This window comes from Candoia aspera, chromosome 1 (genome assembly GCF_035149785.1).
Source record: "Candoia aspera isolate rCanAsp1 chromosome 1, rCanAsp1.hap2, whole genome shotgun sequence".
NCBI classification, from domain to species: domain Eukaryota; kingdom Metazoa; phylum Chordata; class Lepidosauria; order Squamata; family Boidae; genus Candoia; species Candoia aspera.
Genome location: NC_086153.1, coordinates 321,382,247 through 321,398,291, shown reverse-complemented (window position 1 = coordinate 321,398,291; position 16,045 = coordinate 321,382,247). Strand labels below are relative to the sequence as shown.

The 16,045-nt window shown below is 39.5% G+C and overlaps 1 protein-coding gene across 1 annotated transcript in view; it reads left to right on the top strand.

Moving 5' to 3' along the window:
* The first annotated feature begins 2,998 nt into the window (after positions 1-2,998).
* ARID4A (AT-rich interaction domain 4A) overlaps positions 2,999-16,045 on the top strand; it is a 68,837-nt gene continuing 55,790 nt past the window's right edge. The window contains exons 1-7 of the mRNA XM_063290479.1: positions 2,999-3,258; positions 4,810-4,878; positions 6,498-6,608; positions 7,997-8,062; positions 9,426-9,516; positions 15,250-15,329; positions 15,416-15,510. Coding sequence (XP_063146549.1) covers positions 4,873-4,878; positions 6,498-6,608; positions 7,997-8,062; positions 9,426-9,516; positions 15,250-15,329; positions 15,416-15,510 — 449 coding nt within the window. The 5' untranslated portion in view covers positions 2,999-3,258; positions 4,810-4,872. The remainder of the gene's footprint in view (positions 3,259-4,809; positions 4,879-6,497; positions 6,609-7,996; positions 8,063-9,425; positions 9,517-15,249; positions 15,330-15,415; positions 15,511-16,045) is intronic.

The following is a 16,045-nucleotide window of genomic DNA, read 5'->3' as shown; positions in this document are numbered from 1 at the left end:
TTATAGCACTGATCTGCCTGATTCCCTTTGCAGAAGTACAAACCAAATGTTTGAGCGTCCTAGGTTCTGCAAGCAAGGTACTATCATTTCACAATTGGGAGTGGAATTCAATCTACTTCTACCCTCTAAAATGCAATATTCCCAAAATCAGCTCATAAAACTATACCCCCTCCTTCCAATTATTTTTTCCCATCATGACCATTTGATTCCACTGAAATATAGTATGAAAAACAAAGGGAAACAAAAATTAAGGTTTTTTTTATTTTCTTTGCCCTGTTCTTCCATGATTTATGAGAACCAGTAAAATGAATGAGGGAAGCCCCACTTGCTCACAGGAGCAAGGAGATCAAAGTCTGTTAGCCACTGCCACAACATGAACTAAATAATCAACTTATTCATAGCCAAACATTTGAAATATCTTTCATAATCATTTTGATAGCTACTGTAGCTGTAAGGATACAACTCAGAATTATTGCTGTTGTGACTTTATGGTACTAATTTATTTTCAGGGCTTACAATACACGAAGATGAAGTGCATCAAGCAATGCAGTTAAGTGTTGCATCACAAGTTAGTTACCATGATTCCAAAAATACTTTAATTGGCATACTTTACCAATTTTACCAAAAGAAAAAGGCATCCAACAGGCCTAATATCTCACTGGGTGAAGTCTTCAGAAGCAAATACTTAAAGATACTTCAAAAGAATCATTACATATACTTAAGGATTTGCTTCTGAAATTGAATGCTAAGCATCAGAGATCTGTAAAACAACAGCATTCCCCTTCTCAATGTATTATACTATTTTTTTGCTCACCAAATCAGCACCAATGTTTGTTTACAACACAGAATTCTATATAATGTAAATAATTGTATGGAAAGACTAAACAATTCGAACACTAATCCACTTACATTATCATGACAAGAAACAACCATCTGTGTCGCCAAATTCGGTGGAGAAATAATTTTACTGATTTAATATGAATCAATTTTTCGCTTTACAACATTTAAGGGAAAAATATTACCAATTTCAAAGATTTGAAGTATCCCAAATCATTCTATCTAGGAATGGATAATCCTTTTGTGGCTGTGTGCTGAACTCAACATTTAGAAAAGGGGCAGCACTGTACAGGGCAGAACAGTGGCACAAAATGGGCACGTATGGCCAAGGCTAATATCTGAATTTCTGGGGTGGGGGTCTTTTTCCTTCTGGCTTCTCCCTCAAGAATTCCATGCCACTTTGCCAATGACACTGTACTTGCCTTGATGATTCTTTCGTACCTGGCATTGGGGATATCACCCGCAGAAAGGATCTTCCTTGCAGTTCTGTCAACAGTTAAAAGGTTAATGTAGGATGTTGCTGTGCCATCAGCCTAGGGAAAGGAGTGGTGTCATTAGCAGGAGTTGGCAAGGCCACCCAAACATTCCTGGCCGGCAGTTAAATGCTGCATGATGAGTTCTGCATTTTCTGCACAGATTCTGCAGTTGTTTTAACTGGCAGCTGTAATTTCATGAGGCAGCAACAGACAGATAAAGCAGGATCAGGCAATCCAACGCACCTACACATTTTGGACCACAATTTCTGCAGACTATTGCTGTTGGCCCTGCTGCTGATAGTAGGCGGCCAACACCTCTGGAGGAGATCACACTATGTACTGACTCCTTAACTGGCACGACTGCCTTTCTTTAAAACAGCCATCATCACTTTGATTTTGAGTGAATTTGTAATGGTATTTTTCAACGTTTTTAGCTTAGATAAAAAGCAGAGAACCTGACCGCAAAACACCAACGAATAAAACAGCCCCGCACTAATTCTTCGTGCATCCGATGAACCGAAGCTCCATCACTAAAGTGCATCAAATATCGTTTCATCACATTCGCTTTGATCGAGAACACTACGTACGAAATGGAACCCTCTTAACAGCATGAAACGATGATCGTCTACGCCTTAGAAGATTTCCCAACGTTAATTTCCGCGAAACTCGACCAAACAGCTCCCCGACATCGAGAGGAAGAACTTTCCACTGAAACGGGGAAACACAAACTCCGCCTACCCAACGGCGCTTGCGCCAATCCGGACGTCACACTGAGCCTTCACTTCGGTGCTCCGCCCCCCTACGTAATGCTGGCCGTGGCCTACGAACCGGTTTCCACCGTAATGGTCGTCACAATCTTCGGCTCCCTCCTCGTTGTTGCCGCCGCGGAATTCTGCCGTTTACCACCTAAGAGCGAAGTTCTCAGGATCTCGCTTCCGGAGCTCACCGTGCCGACTCTCAAAGGGGCTTCGTTACCTCAGACGAGCTAGCAGCTCCAACTCAGCTGTTCTGCCTTCTTTTTCCGCCCCCCTCCCCACAGCTTTAAGACGTGACTGAACGGCGCACAAAATGGCGCCGGCGAAGAGGACGGTAAAGGAAAATAAACCCCCAGGGCCAAAAAACGCATGCGCATCAGGAGAGTGGTGCTTTCGCTCGCCACCGCTGTTCGCTGGTTCCGCCCTCCCCTTTCCGTTTTCACGAAAGACCAGCAACCCAATCAACTTCCATTTCTCCATTATTTTCGTCGCAGCTTCCGGCCCCGCCGGGCTTCCTCCAATCCAGGCGTCCGGGGCTTCACGTCCGGATGCTTAAAAAATTCTCGCTTCTTTCCAATCAGAGGCAAAGGAAAGAGGGCGGGACCGGTGGAAACTTTGACTTCACTCCCTTTTAAAGTCCGGGCGTCCAACAGGGCTTGGCTGCTCTACGATTTAAGCCAATGAAAAGTCTCTTCCCCGTTCGCTCTCCCTTTAAAAAAAAGCTTGCCCGCTGGCCCAATCGCCATCCCAGAGACGCTCTTCCGCAGTCCAATGAAAGGCGGGAGGCACGCGAAGCACCCAATAAGGGAGGGGCATGTCCCCCTCGAGCGTCACGGGTGCGGAGGGGGTGCGCGAGGGGAGGAGCCAATGAGAGGCCGCGCAGCGCCCCTACTGCTCAACAGCTTGTTATTTGGGTGGTGAGCAGCGCTGAGCGAAAGAGTGTCACTCGGTCCGTCAGTGAGTGGGAGCCGCCGAGCCCGGGTTGCCGAGGGGGCGGAGAAGAAGGGAAGGCGGAGCAAGGCGGGACAGCCCCTATTGCTGCTGCTGCTGCTGTCGTCGTCGTCGACCTCCTCCTCCTCGGCCGCTGCTGTCGCGGCTTGTTCCTGGTGGGGGTCGGACGGTGTCTTCGGCCGGGGCGCCCGCGCTCTACGCCGGGCGAGGAGGGCTGCCGCCGTGGATTGCACTCAGCAGTGAGTTTGCGGGGGGCTTGCAAGCGGGTGGGGGGAGGGGACTGGGAGTGAAACGGTGGAGTTGAGAGGGGGCCGGGCCGGGAATCCGTCCTCAGACCGGGGGCGGCGAAGGCGACTGACTCGCGATCCCTCGAACGGACGGGGAAGGTTGGGGTTGGGGTGCATTCCTCTTCCTCAGCTCGGAAGGTTGGCTGACGGGGACAACAGCGAGGGAGGGTTGGTGAAATGGGGGGGGGTGATTTCTGCTTTTGCCCTTATTGGGAATAAACTAGTCCGGTCTTCCTCTTTCCTCACTTAGAAGATGGGCCGGGGTGGGATGTTGCTTTTCTCCGCTGCCCCCCTCGGACCACATCTCAGGATGGCCTCGCTTCGTTGTGGGGCTGGCTTGTCTTTCTTTGCAGGTTTCGTTCCCTCCACCTTCGTCAGTCGTTCTAATCTTTCTCGGAGGGACATAAGCGGATTCTTGCCTTCCTCTTCTATCTCACTCACCTAGTTAGCTCGTCTTCCACTCCTTCCTGTTTCACTCAGGCCCTCTTCTTTTCCCACCATTACAATCACGAAGTGGGATGTATGGGGGTGGGTGGGTCCATGAGTAGTTTTGGAGGGCAGGAGACACCTCCAGGGGGTTGTCTGTTGGGATCCTGTTGTACAGGATGCTCACAGTTTTTGTGGCTTGAGGAAGACCTGGGTTTGTGGGATGGGGGAACATTTCCCTCTGTGGTAAGAACAGAATAAAGTGAAAACAAATGTAGTTTAATGGAGGAAGAATATACTTTTTGAAAATGGCATGTGAAATTTATGTTTTCTATGAAGGGGCCCAGACCACTAGACAACACCATATGGGGAAGTGGTGGGAAAGGCCTTGAATCATTTGAGGGAGACTAGTGCTACCAGAAAGGAATGAAAGCTTTTTAAATTGCCCAGATTATTGTCATACATTGAGAGAAGGCAGCTCTTTGGGTGACTGCTGCAGTCCCAAGTAAATCTGAGAGTACTCCACATACTTCTGAGCAAATATGAATAGAAATCATTTGAAAGTCTATCTGTATAGGTAGGTTGGTCTGTGAGGTTAATCTTATTTATTTACACAGCTAATGTCTTGGTTTCAGATTCATAAATCATGAGCAATGACAGATGCAGACTGTAATTTTTGACCTATTATCTGAGCAATCCCTTCTTCTATAGGATTTATATTTTGCATGTATATGGAGTTCCCTTATTTTCCTAACAGGTTGCAAAGAAAGAGGGAGCAACAGTGGTGACTTATACAAAGGAAGTGACAATCAAGAGGAAGCTAAGGCAGAACATAGAGGCATCCATTCTTCTTCCACCAGAACTCCAAAAGACCCACTTAATCCTTTTCAGCACTTTTTTCTTATTTTTCAAATGCAAGCTATGCTGGTGTGAATATTTTAGGATTTTAGAGGATGTTTATAGCACCAAAAGGCAGTACTTTTAACAACTGACCATAGTTTTCATAAGTGATTCATAGGTCAGTGATCTTTCTTTAAAATTGATGAATCTGATAATCTCTTTCCCCTTTGCTTCCAGATTTTCTTCAACTGTGGTACACAAAAACGCTTTGAGCTGGAATCCCTCAAATAACCTTCAAATATGAAGGTAAATCTCCATGTCTGTTTTGGAGTGACCTTCCCTATCTTACCCTTTCCTCTTCATTTGCTACTCTGAGGATGTAATATTTTGCTTACTTTCTTTAAAATGAAAACATGAAAAGGATATCATTGTGTTCCGTACACTTCCTGAGCTACTGTGGCAACAGTGAGCTGTCAAAACTTGCAAAATCAGGTAGTAGTCTCTTCTATGTTGGGCACTGAGTCCTTTTGCATGCAAAGCAGTGAAGTTTGCTCTCAGAGATAAGTAGATAAGTTGTACCAGGGCAAATGGGTCCTTAAAAACATGGAAGACAAAGCCTTCATTCCCTTTCTTGCAAGATAAAAAAAGATCATTTTTATCTATACATGTTAAAGAAAGTGTTTGCATTTGACTAAAGCAATCAGAATTTAAGAATGCAGAAAAATATTGAACTTCGGTTCTTTGCATTTGTTTTTTTTATTTCTGCATTCATGTTTAAAATGTATATTTTTTTATGTATTTACAAATTACACATTTAGCAATAAAATAAGTAGCGAGTCTGAACTTTTTAATCATTATGTATTTGTTAAATTTACACAGTTGCCCATCTCATATACATGCCTGGGCAGCTTACAGAGTTAAAATTGTGTTTTAACTATACAATACAAAAAATAACGAAAGACATAACAACAGAAACAATAAACAATAAAAACTATTAAAAACATAAAAATGTAATCAGGAGGGTACAGTCAATTTCACTAACAATATAGCCACTTTGTGGGCTCCATACCACAGCTGCCAGATCCACAGGCCAAATGGCAAAGCCATGTCTTCAGGCCCTTCCAAAAGGCCAACAAGGCCAGGGCCAGTCTGGTATACATTATTTGTTGACAGAAGTGGGAAAGAAATAATTTTTACAGTATGTTGAAAATACACTTTTCCTGTTAGGTTGGGGAGAAGTAAAACTGTGTTCGTACCCATAATTGACAGATTTTTTGCTGGTTTTTCTGTTGTTACATGTTTGTTTTGTCTGAGATAGGTGAGGAGCTGATACCATTCAACATATACAATTGAAGTTGACAGGTGTATAGGTATTCCCAGTGTGAAAATAGTATTCAGTGTTCAGGATTTCTGGCAGAACATTTTTTTATTGTGGTATAAATGTCACCATGTTATTTTACAACAGTATGCTGTTCATTCATTGAAACACTATGTTTTAATGACTTCCATCCTGACTCGAGGACCAGGTCTGAAGCCCAGTATATGCTTACTTGGGAGAGAGTGCTGTTAAATGTAGTAGGACTTTCTAATGTATGGGCTGCTATACTAGCATCTGTAACATTACTATATTACAAATTGTGACATAGATAACTCTGTGTGCTTTGTTTGGGAGATGTAGATTGTTTTTAAAAATAAAATTTGGGCCTTTTTCAAAAAGCAGCTTTTCGTGGCAGAAGTTTGCACGCATGTGCCTCTCTAAAACCAAGGTATTTTATTGTCAAATCTATCAGCTGAGACAACCTTAGTGATTTTAAAGCTGTTACTTATGATAAAACTGGACTAATAGTTTAAAATGTGAGAAGCTTATTTGAACTCTTCTGTCAGTTCAGCCTTGTTTTTTATTGATCTTTCTGCTTTTTCTTCAGGCAGCAGATGAGCCTGCCTACCTAACAGTGGGGACTGATGTCAGTGCCAAATATCGGGGTGCTTTCTGTGAGGCAAAAATTAAGACAGTTAAAAGGCTGGTGAAAGTTAAGGTAAGAGGAAATGCTAATGACTAGGAGCTTAAAGACCATTAGAGAACTCTCTAATTTGCCTTGTGCAAGTTCTAGCAGTACATTTGTATAGATCTGTATTGTCTAGTTTAGCTGGCAAAAATTTTTCATGGCAGCCAGGTTTTCACATAATTTTCTCTCTGAGAAACTGTTAACTGAACACACCAGGAACTGAATTTGGACCTGAGCATACAAAGAATATGCCCTCCTGATGATTATTGCCCCTAGGAAGACCTTCCATGGAGATAGTTTGCCAAGATACAGGATAGCTCATTAAATTTCAGTTGTACGAACTGTCAGTTACTTTTTATTTATTTATTTAAATTTCGAATTTCATCACTGCCCATCTCACTCAACACTTCCTTCTGATACCTCAGTTAATAAATAGTATGTACAAGACTAAGTATTGAATTTTCCCTGGGTAGCTTTCTCTGCCTGAATCAGACAGACTGAAGCTGACTATCAATATTTAATATTAATTTATGCTTATTACTGATCTGGAAATCTTTGTAAAACTTATATAAGTTGTTTTGAAGTTTCACATGTATGGAGTCTTTCTAATCTCAATGTAGGATATAAATTTGCAAACCGTGTGCAATCAGAATTCCTGGATTGTTAACATGTTTAATTGGTGCTGTCTTCAGTGTTCCTCAAAATGAAGAATGTATGGCCCAGTTGTTGTACTTGCTCAGTCATTTCATAGGAAAGAATATCTAAATTAATAGCCCATTTTAATGATTGTCTGCTAAAATGCCATTTGTAAGGACCAGATTTAGATTAAAATTTTATACTCATATTCCTTCAAGTAAGCCTCATTGAATTCAATGAGGCTTACTTTTGATAGATGCTTATAGCTTGCTCTGTTGGTTTGGCACACATAATCTGTGGGATACAGCTGAACTTGACAAATTTCTGTTAAGAGTATAAAGTGCTTTCTCACTTTATTTGATAGGCATTTGGCAAATGATTAAATGCTATCTACTCATCAACTGCTTATGCTCCAATGTTACATTTACATTTATTTTGTACTGCAGGCTAAAGTTAGTGAAAATAATTTCCTTACATTTTCCCCAACAGGAGACTTCAAGGTATATAGGTCTATTTGGCAAATGCAGCCTACCATGGAGAGGGAAAGCCCAGATTGCCCCCATCTATACCAGCATACAACTTAGAATTTCCTTCCAAATAAGAGTGTCCTAAGACATTTTCACTAACTTTAGCTTGCAGTGATAGTCAGTCTTCCTTTCTTCATTGGGAATGTCCTGTGAGCAGACTTCTGTTTTAGTCTGGGTCTTAGCAAGTTTAAATTACACTTTTTTTTTTAATATTGTACAAGTAAAATTGTTTGACATTTCTTTCAAAATATTTAGGTGATCTTAAAGCAAGATAATTCAACACAGTTAGTGCAAGATGATCAGGTGAAAGGACCTTTAAGGGTATGTATGTAACATCTTTTCTTCAGTTATACTGATTAGATTTTTAAAATTATTTGGAATGACTGAAATAAAACTATTGATTTGGCTTCGGCTTCAAGAAACAGGCATATTTTTTCATTCAATGTTACAAAAGAGGATATCACTAACTATTTTGGGAAGGAGATAGGAAAGCAATAGGAAAGAAATTACCAGTAAAAGAGAACATCATTAAAAATATTACAATTTATTTCACTGCACATATTCAAGTAACAATTTCATTCAGGAGCAGATACATAGTTCCTAAATTCAATAGTATAGCTTTATTTTTGATAGCATATTTATACTTCACAGCTGTGTTGAAGTCAAAATTTTTAAATTCAGCTAACATCTTTTGGATTGAGGATTTAGGTTCTTATTTTTTTAATGCTTTACTGTTGCTTTCTACTGATCACTTGATAATTTTTACTGCTGGGAGACAATTTGAATGTGCTATGAGAAAATAAGCTAATGTATTGGATTAACCCACTGGACTGATTCAAGTGGTAGATGCAGGTTTATTTTGCCAATACTGCTGTACTGATACATGAGAGATGATATGCTGATAGAGAGGGTAAGATGGTTCAACCTATTCATTAATAAACATGATAATACCCTAGACACACTGTCCAGAAAATATCAGTTCTTTAGCCTTGACCGGATGGGAAGAGATGAGGTCAGATACTGATGGAGCCTCCTTGACTGTTGTAAGCAGTATGGGAACTCATAGTTCTTCCAGACTGAAAAGTGTGTTAAAGTGTCACTTTAAGTTTTAATCTAGGGAAATTGGCATCATAGGTTTGGACAACACTTTGAGTGAATGTTAAGGCAGAAGCTGTCCACCATTTCTGTATATTCATTGTCAGTTCTAAGGCTGGTTGTTGTACCTGTTTTCATTAGTTTGGTCTTTATATTTAATCTTAGTTCCAGTTGTTTCACTGTGCTCCTTAACTTCCATCACTAAAGCTTTCAGATCGTTTGTACTTTCAGCAATCAGAGAAGTGTCATCAGCATAGCACAGGTTATTAATGTTCCTTCCTCCAAATTTTAAAATCATGCTCATCCTTTTTTTCAATCTAGCTTCCCTCAGTATATTTTCAGCATGGTGGCTGAATAAATAAGGGTAGAGTATACAGCCTTGTTTCACTTCTTTGCTGACCTGGAGCCAGTCTGTTTTGCCATGTTCTGTCTGGGCTGTGGCTTCCTGTCCTGTGTATGGGTTTCACATGAGGACAATGAAATATTCTGGGATTCCCATTTCCCTGAGGAAATGGGATCATCTATTAGATTTAATTAAAAGAGTCAATCTTCAATAGGACATTAAACATCATCATCATCATCATTTTAGGCTGGTGCAGTTGTTGAAACCAAGATGCCTGATGGAACCTTTCAAGAAGCTATCATCAGTAAACTGACAGATGCCAGCTGGTATACCGTAGGTAAGTATTATTTTAATTTATTTTTATTACTAAAGAGTAACTTGCACTGAAATATGTTTTTCTTTTCTATACTGCACATCTATTTTCTCATGAGCAATTGCCTACTTTTTATGTACACTCAGAGACATTGTCTACGTAAAGAAAATGGCTAAATATGCTGCAGTGGTTTGTATTTGAGAGAGGGGACTTTAAAGCATTTTACATTTCAGGAGAAAAAGTACCATCTTAAAGTGCTTTGGACAAAAGAGTCAAGGCTTTCATTGGATCTGAAGGCTCACTTGGTCTTCAGCATCAGTTACATAATCAGTAGTTGGAAAGTAAGAATGTACAACACCTACTTTCCTAGTCGTGGAATGTTGAAGAAAAATCTGAAGTACTCTATTTTTCTTGGGAACATGCCCTTCTGGGAATGGACTGGTGGTTTTCTGGAGGTTAATTCTGTACTGGGAATGGTCTGAAGGAGAAATGGAGCGATACATGTCTACTGGTTAATATTTTATTGGACTCCATCATTTGATTGCTCAGTCATATTAAAATTATTTGTTGAACCTAACAAACCTACCATATCTTAAAAAGTCTTTAGTTTAATATGTACAAAATATTTACATGAGAGGTAGGAATTCTGCTATTAGATTCTTCTACCTGCTTTCTCAATGTGTACAGAGTTCTTGTGCTATCATTTAGCCCATTTGTTAGCAGCACATAAAAGTTGAAAACATAAGAAAGGAATAGTTTCAATGTTTTTCCATGCAAAAGTGTTTACTCCTTTTCAGATTTTGTGAAGTTTTCTATATCTCTTGGAAGATTTTGTTTATGAAATAAAAGAATCCAGCAGCAAATTTTAGTTTACCTGTTCACTTACTCTTTTTATGTATCAGTAGGATACATGAAACTCTGATAACATTCAGTCGCAAAATATGCAAAAATTCAGAAAATCTATAACTGTCCTAACAGTCAGGAACCACGCTGAGACGAGGAATAGGTCTCTAGTGTTTATTACTGCTACGACAGAAAATCCTAACAAACTGAAGAAGCTTGAGAAAACCCATAGAGATAAACCCCAAAAGTCAAGGCGGGTCTGTTCTGTGTCTCTTTGAATGACTGCTCAACTCCTCACTACTACGCATGCGTTTTCCCCCCTGGATAGGGCCCCCCTCCTGCTCACCATCACTGCTCATGACATCAACATTTAATGAAATCTTTTTGTCTTTTCCATATTGATACACTAGAGTCAAAAGAAGGGATATATTTGGTTATGAGTCTCAATAACCTCATGTATTTCCAGACATCTCAGTTAAAACACTTGGTCACTGATGCACCAGAATAGTTTCCAAGGAATAAGGATTTTTTTTTCCTTTCTAGTCCATAAATGATGAACTTCAAAACAGAGGATTTTATTCATATTTCTGTCACTTCCCTTAGCCTAGAGATAATTATGGTTTTAAATACACCTGTTTGCATAATAAAAATAGTGGAAGAAATTGCTTCCACAACTGATTTGTTGAATATGTGAAATTTCAGTCTTTTTGGCTTGATAATGTATAAAGAATCCTATTCAAAAATAAGTCTCTGAGCTCTGTAGAATTTACTCCCATGGACTATATACATGGGGTTGTAGTTTGAGGCAAGGGGAATAGATTATATGAAGATAGCAATTTGGTCTGTGAATGTCCGTAAAAGTGGTGTAGATCAGAAAATTTATGCTCATTATTGGATGCAGCTTACATCTGAACTTCACAATTAATATGAAAAAACACAAATTTTGAACATTTCAGTAATGGCATGGTTTTCTCTTTCTGGGCTGCATAATTCTATACGTATAATATGTGTGTGTAGTACTTACTGTTATATTAACATGTATAGAATTGCAGCTCTAGAAAGATCGGAGGATTGACAAAAGCATGAACTGGGTGTATTGCCAGAGGGAATGAGTTTTCTAGCCATGTGATACTTTAGTAACTGGCTGCAATACTGTCATTCTAACCAGGATGCCTTAATCGCATTTCTGGGAAGTGGTTTTTTTGCAGCAGAAACATGGATTCAGAGGAGTGGCATCTCACCTCATGGTATTGGGCTATCTCTAATAGTCTGGCATTTGGGTTTAAAGAGATGGGGCCATGAACCAAGACATCTTCTGTTCAGATTTAGCTATGAATGTGCTAAGTCGCTTTCACCCCTCTACTTTGCCCTGGAAAGTATAGCAAGGCCCCAGAATGTGGTGAAGTGATTGGAATGTTGGATCAGGAGCAGGTTCAAAACTCTAGACCATTAAGCTCAATGTTCAGGCCAAGCTTATCCACCACCTTGCAACCCATTATACTTCACATCATTTCTTCAAGGGTAAAATAAGCTTGAGAGCTGCCTGGAGTTTTCGGTAGGAACAAGGCTGGAATTGTTAATAATTAGGGGTGGGCAAGCATTGAACAGAGGTACTTCATGTCTCTGTTTGAACAAAGTACTTTTCTTCCTATCACTAAAGCAACCACATCTTTTGCAAGGCAACACAGTTACATCAAAACCAATTTTTGCTGATTCCTTATGTGTGTGCATGCACACTTACTTTGGATAGTTGACAATCCCAGCAGAACTATTGTCTGTGCATGTGCATGTTTATAGTTGGGAACAGCTTTTGAAGCAGCCACCTGAGTCTTGCAAAAGATGTGGCTGCTTTAACAATTTAAAAACAGGTGTATTGTGCTTCTGCACATTGTGAAACACCTTTTTGAATGCTTTGTGCTTTTACTTACATACTAGGCTGCCTAACTCAGTGTGACTCTGGACAGCATACAGTAAATGGGGACAATTCTGAGCTATCATGTGTGTTTATGCATTTGTGAAACAATTGGGAAACACTGAAGCTGCAATATTAAATCTAATCATATACATATTTTAATTAAAATATATGTTAGGAAATGATATTGTTTGTATGTGCACTATAACACTGTAAGATAGCAAAATAGGAATACACTGGTCTGACAGTTCTCGTTTCTGGCATTCTTAATTTAATGGTTCCTTGACAGTAGGCTCTTTAAGAACAGCTGTGTTCTTGAAAAGGACATGCTCAAGATGACTTTAATTTGAAATAGGCTCCATGTGAAGGAGATTTAAAAGTAAGGAATATTTAGCTGAAAGAACATAGGGGGAGCAATATGATAAAAGGCATGATATGATAAAAAGAGATAAAAGCAGCCTTGTTTTCAGTAGTAAGAAGAGTGGTAGAAACAGAATTTGATGACATGCAGTATTTTTATAATATATCATTACATTAAATTGCTGTGTATAATCTTTTTCAACCTAGTAACTTATTTTTAAAATGAAAGCAAAATTTGATATATTTTAGAAAGCATGGTTTCCTCTCTTCCAGTGCACCTATGCCTGCTCATTGGAAGGTGTTGTTATGTAACTGATGGGGTTATGGTCAATGGTTTGTACTAGAGGGTAGCAATAAAAGGAGGGCTCTATGGGACTAATCATAGACCTTTGCTTTTCACATAATATAGTTCTGTGAAAAAAATATTAATCCCCTTTCAAATTTTTTGAATTCTGGGATATCTTACACTGAATGCTATCAGTGCTTCCTGTGGGTCATACATATGTTAAGGGAATCTTTGTGGAAAAGAATCACCCCAAAGCTTGGTATTTGTGCCATTTATTTCATAAACAAAGTCATCCAACTTGTGATGTGCTAGTATGAAAAAGTAATTGTCCCTGCTCCTGTTCCCTCAGTTCAAATAACTCACTTAGAGCGATAGATTTTAGAAGCGTATCATTCTAGGGCTAAATAGGTTCTAGGAGCTTAAGTGTTTGAAGAACTCTGTCAAAAAAGTCATTGATGCCTATCAGTCTAGAAAAGGTTATGAAAATATTTCTAAAGCTCTGAGGCTCTACCCATCCACAGTTATAGTCTTTAAATGCAGAAGATTTGGGACAAGACAGAATAGCTTTCCTTCAAAATCACTTCCAAGGGTGCAGTATAACATTGTCCAGGAAGTCAAAAAGAACCCCAGAGCATCACCTGGGGAACTGCAGGCCATTCTCACATTCACTAAATTCATTGTTGATACCCCCACCATCAGAAAAGTATTGGGTAAAAATGGGATTCATGGAAAAGTAAGGCAGAAGTCATTGTTCACTAACAAGAAAATTTATGCTCATCTGAACTCTACCAGACCTCTGGACAAAAGTTCTACAGGCAGATGAGTCGAAAGTGAAAAATTTCAGGCTGCGTGGGTGTTGTTACGCTTGACAGAAACAAATCACTGCATTTCACAATAAGAACTTCATTCAAAATACCAAGCATGGAGGTGATAGTGCCATGGTTTGGGGATGCCTTGCTGCCCCAAGGCCCTGACAGGTTTTCCATCAGAAGGAAGTATGCATTCTGCTTATATGGGATAATTTTTGAGGAGAATATGAAGCCATCTGTCAGGTGAAGCTGAATCACAGGTGGGTCATGTAGCATGACCGTTATCCCAAAGATACAAGCAAATCAACAATAGAATGAATTAAGAAGAACGTTTTCCATGTTTACAAATGGCTAAGTTAAAGTCCAGACCTAAACCCCTTAGACATGTGTTATATAAGAAACCTGAAATAAACAGTTCATGCTAGGAAAGCGTTAACTGTTATTTAGTTGAAGTTACTTAGTTGAGGAATGGGGCAAAACTCCTGCACAGTGATATGAGAGACTGATCATCAGCTACAGGAAATGCTTGTTTTCAGTTATTGCATGTAAAGGTGGTACAGCCAGTTATTAAATCTAAGGGGACAATTACTTTTTCACATGGCATATTACATGTTGGATGACCGTGTTTATGAAACAAATTAAACAAACACCAAACTTTGGATTTACTTGTTTATTCTTTATGAATAACTGATAACATTCAGTGTCATTCAGAACAGAGAAAATGCTGTTCACTGCATGTATGCACACACACCTACTTTCTCTTGTTGATTTTATTACTGTGTGCCTCAACCTCTATTGTTTTAAGAAAACTATGAAACATGTGATTTAAGAAGCCTGCTCTATGTCATTCAAACATTTGTGTTTCATACTTTCATAAAGTAAACTGTATTATGGAATGTGATCAGGATTAGAATAACATATTACTTCTTGCAGTCCAGATGTGTTCAGTTTCAGTTCCATAATTCCAAGCCAATGTGCGAGTAAAGCCCACACATATCTGATGCATTACTAAAATATTCCTTTTCTCTCTCTGTTAGTAGCACTTCTATATTGTGCTATTCATAATCCTTGTTAGCTGAGCAGAATTTCAGTATGCACGTGTTTTACCCATGTTTGACTGTTCATGGTCATAAACAGCACTGGGAGGCAAGCCAAGATATAGTTCAACATCACAAAAATGGTTTATTCTGTAGAAAACTGAAATTAATCTGTGAGTAGTTTACCCAAATGTTGCAGTCTTAGTAAGATCAAGCAGGTGAAGCCTTGATCAGCATCCTGAGTAGGAAGGATAAAGTTGTGAAAGAGCAGGATACTCATGCAATATATTTCTTTTAAGGAGAGAAATTATGATTGGGATGGAGAGGTGCCTTTGCTTACAAAAGTCTTACACCTTCTTACACCCGTTGCTGGTAGATGTTCCACGTATGTTGAAAGAACAGTTGAAGCATACAGAATTTTATTTACTAGAATAATTTATACTTACTGTTTAGCTTTATTTAGAAAATACTTTCCTATTTAATTAATAATTTTGCTCTGGCTTTGTTTAGTTTTTGATGATGGTGATGAGAGGACATTGAGACGGACCTCGCTGTGTTTGAAGGGGGAGAGGCACTTTGCTGAAAGTGAGGTGAGACTTTACAATTGTTTTTTAAATTGTATTTCACTTTTTTATTGGAAAATCAGCAAACGGTCTTTTTTGACTTCCTTCCTTAGACACTTGACCAACTGCCGCTAACAAACCCAGAGCACTTTGGAACACCTGTAATTGGAAAGAAATCCAACAGAGGAAGGAGATCTTCTCTTCCTGTGTGAGTGACTTTTATGATGCCATATTTTGTATGGGTTTTCTTTGGCAGCTTTATCTGTCCCCTGCATTGGGATGAGGCATTTATCCTTCAGCAGCAACTGTGCATGTTTTGCACAAAGAATATCTTCAGAAATGAACTTGACAATTTGGGGGATTGGACTTGATATTATCATGCAGTCTACTGGTAATTATGTGTCAGATTGCATACAAATTCAAGCACACAGATGGATTTGAACAATTCGTTGTGCTTGGTGGGATCTGCACTCTATCATATCAGAAATCGTTCTGAGATTCTCTTTATTGTCAATATATCTGTCAAATAAAGGAGAAGGGTCAGGTTAGTGTAAACAATAAAACTACTTACTGTTTAAAAAGGGCCTGGCAAGTATAGAACTAGTTGATAAGACTCAGATCAGGAAGTGGCAGCCCTAGGCCAGATGTTTATAATCTGTGAACAGCTCCTGAGGTCATGAAGGAAAAGGGAGCTCAAGTGTCTTCTCTTCTGGACTGACAAGTACAGTGGAAGAAGCATGCAG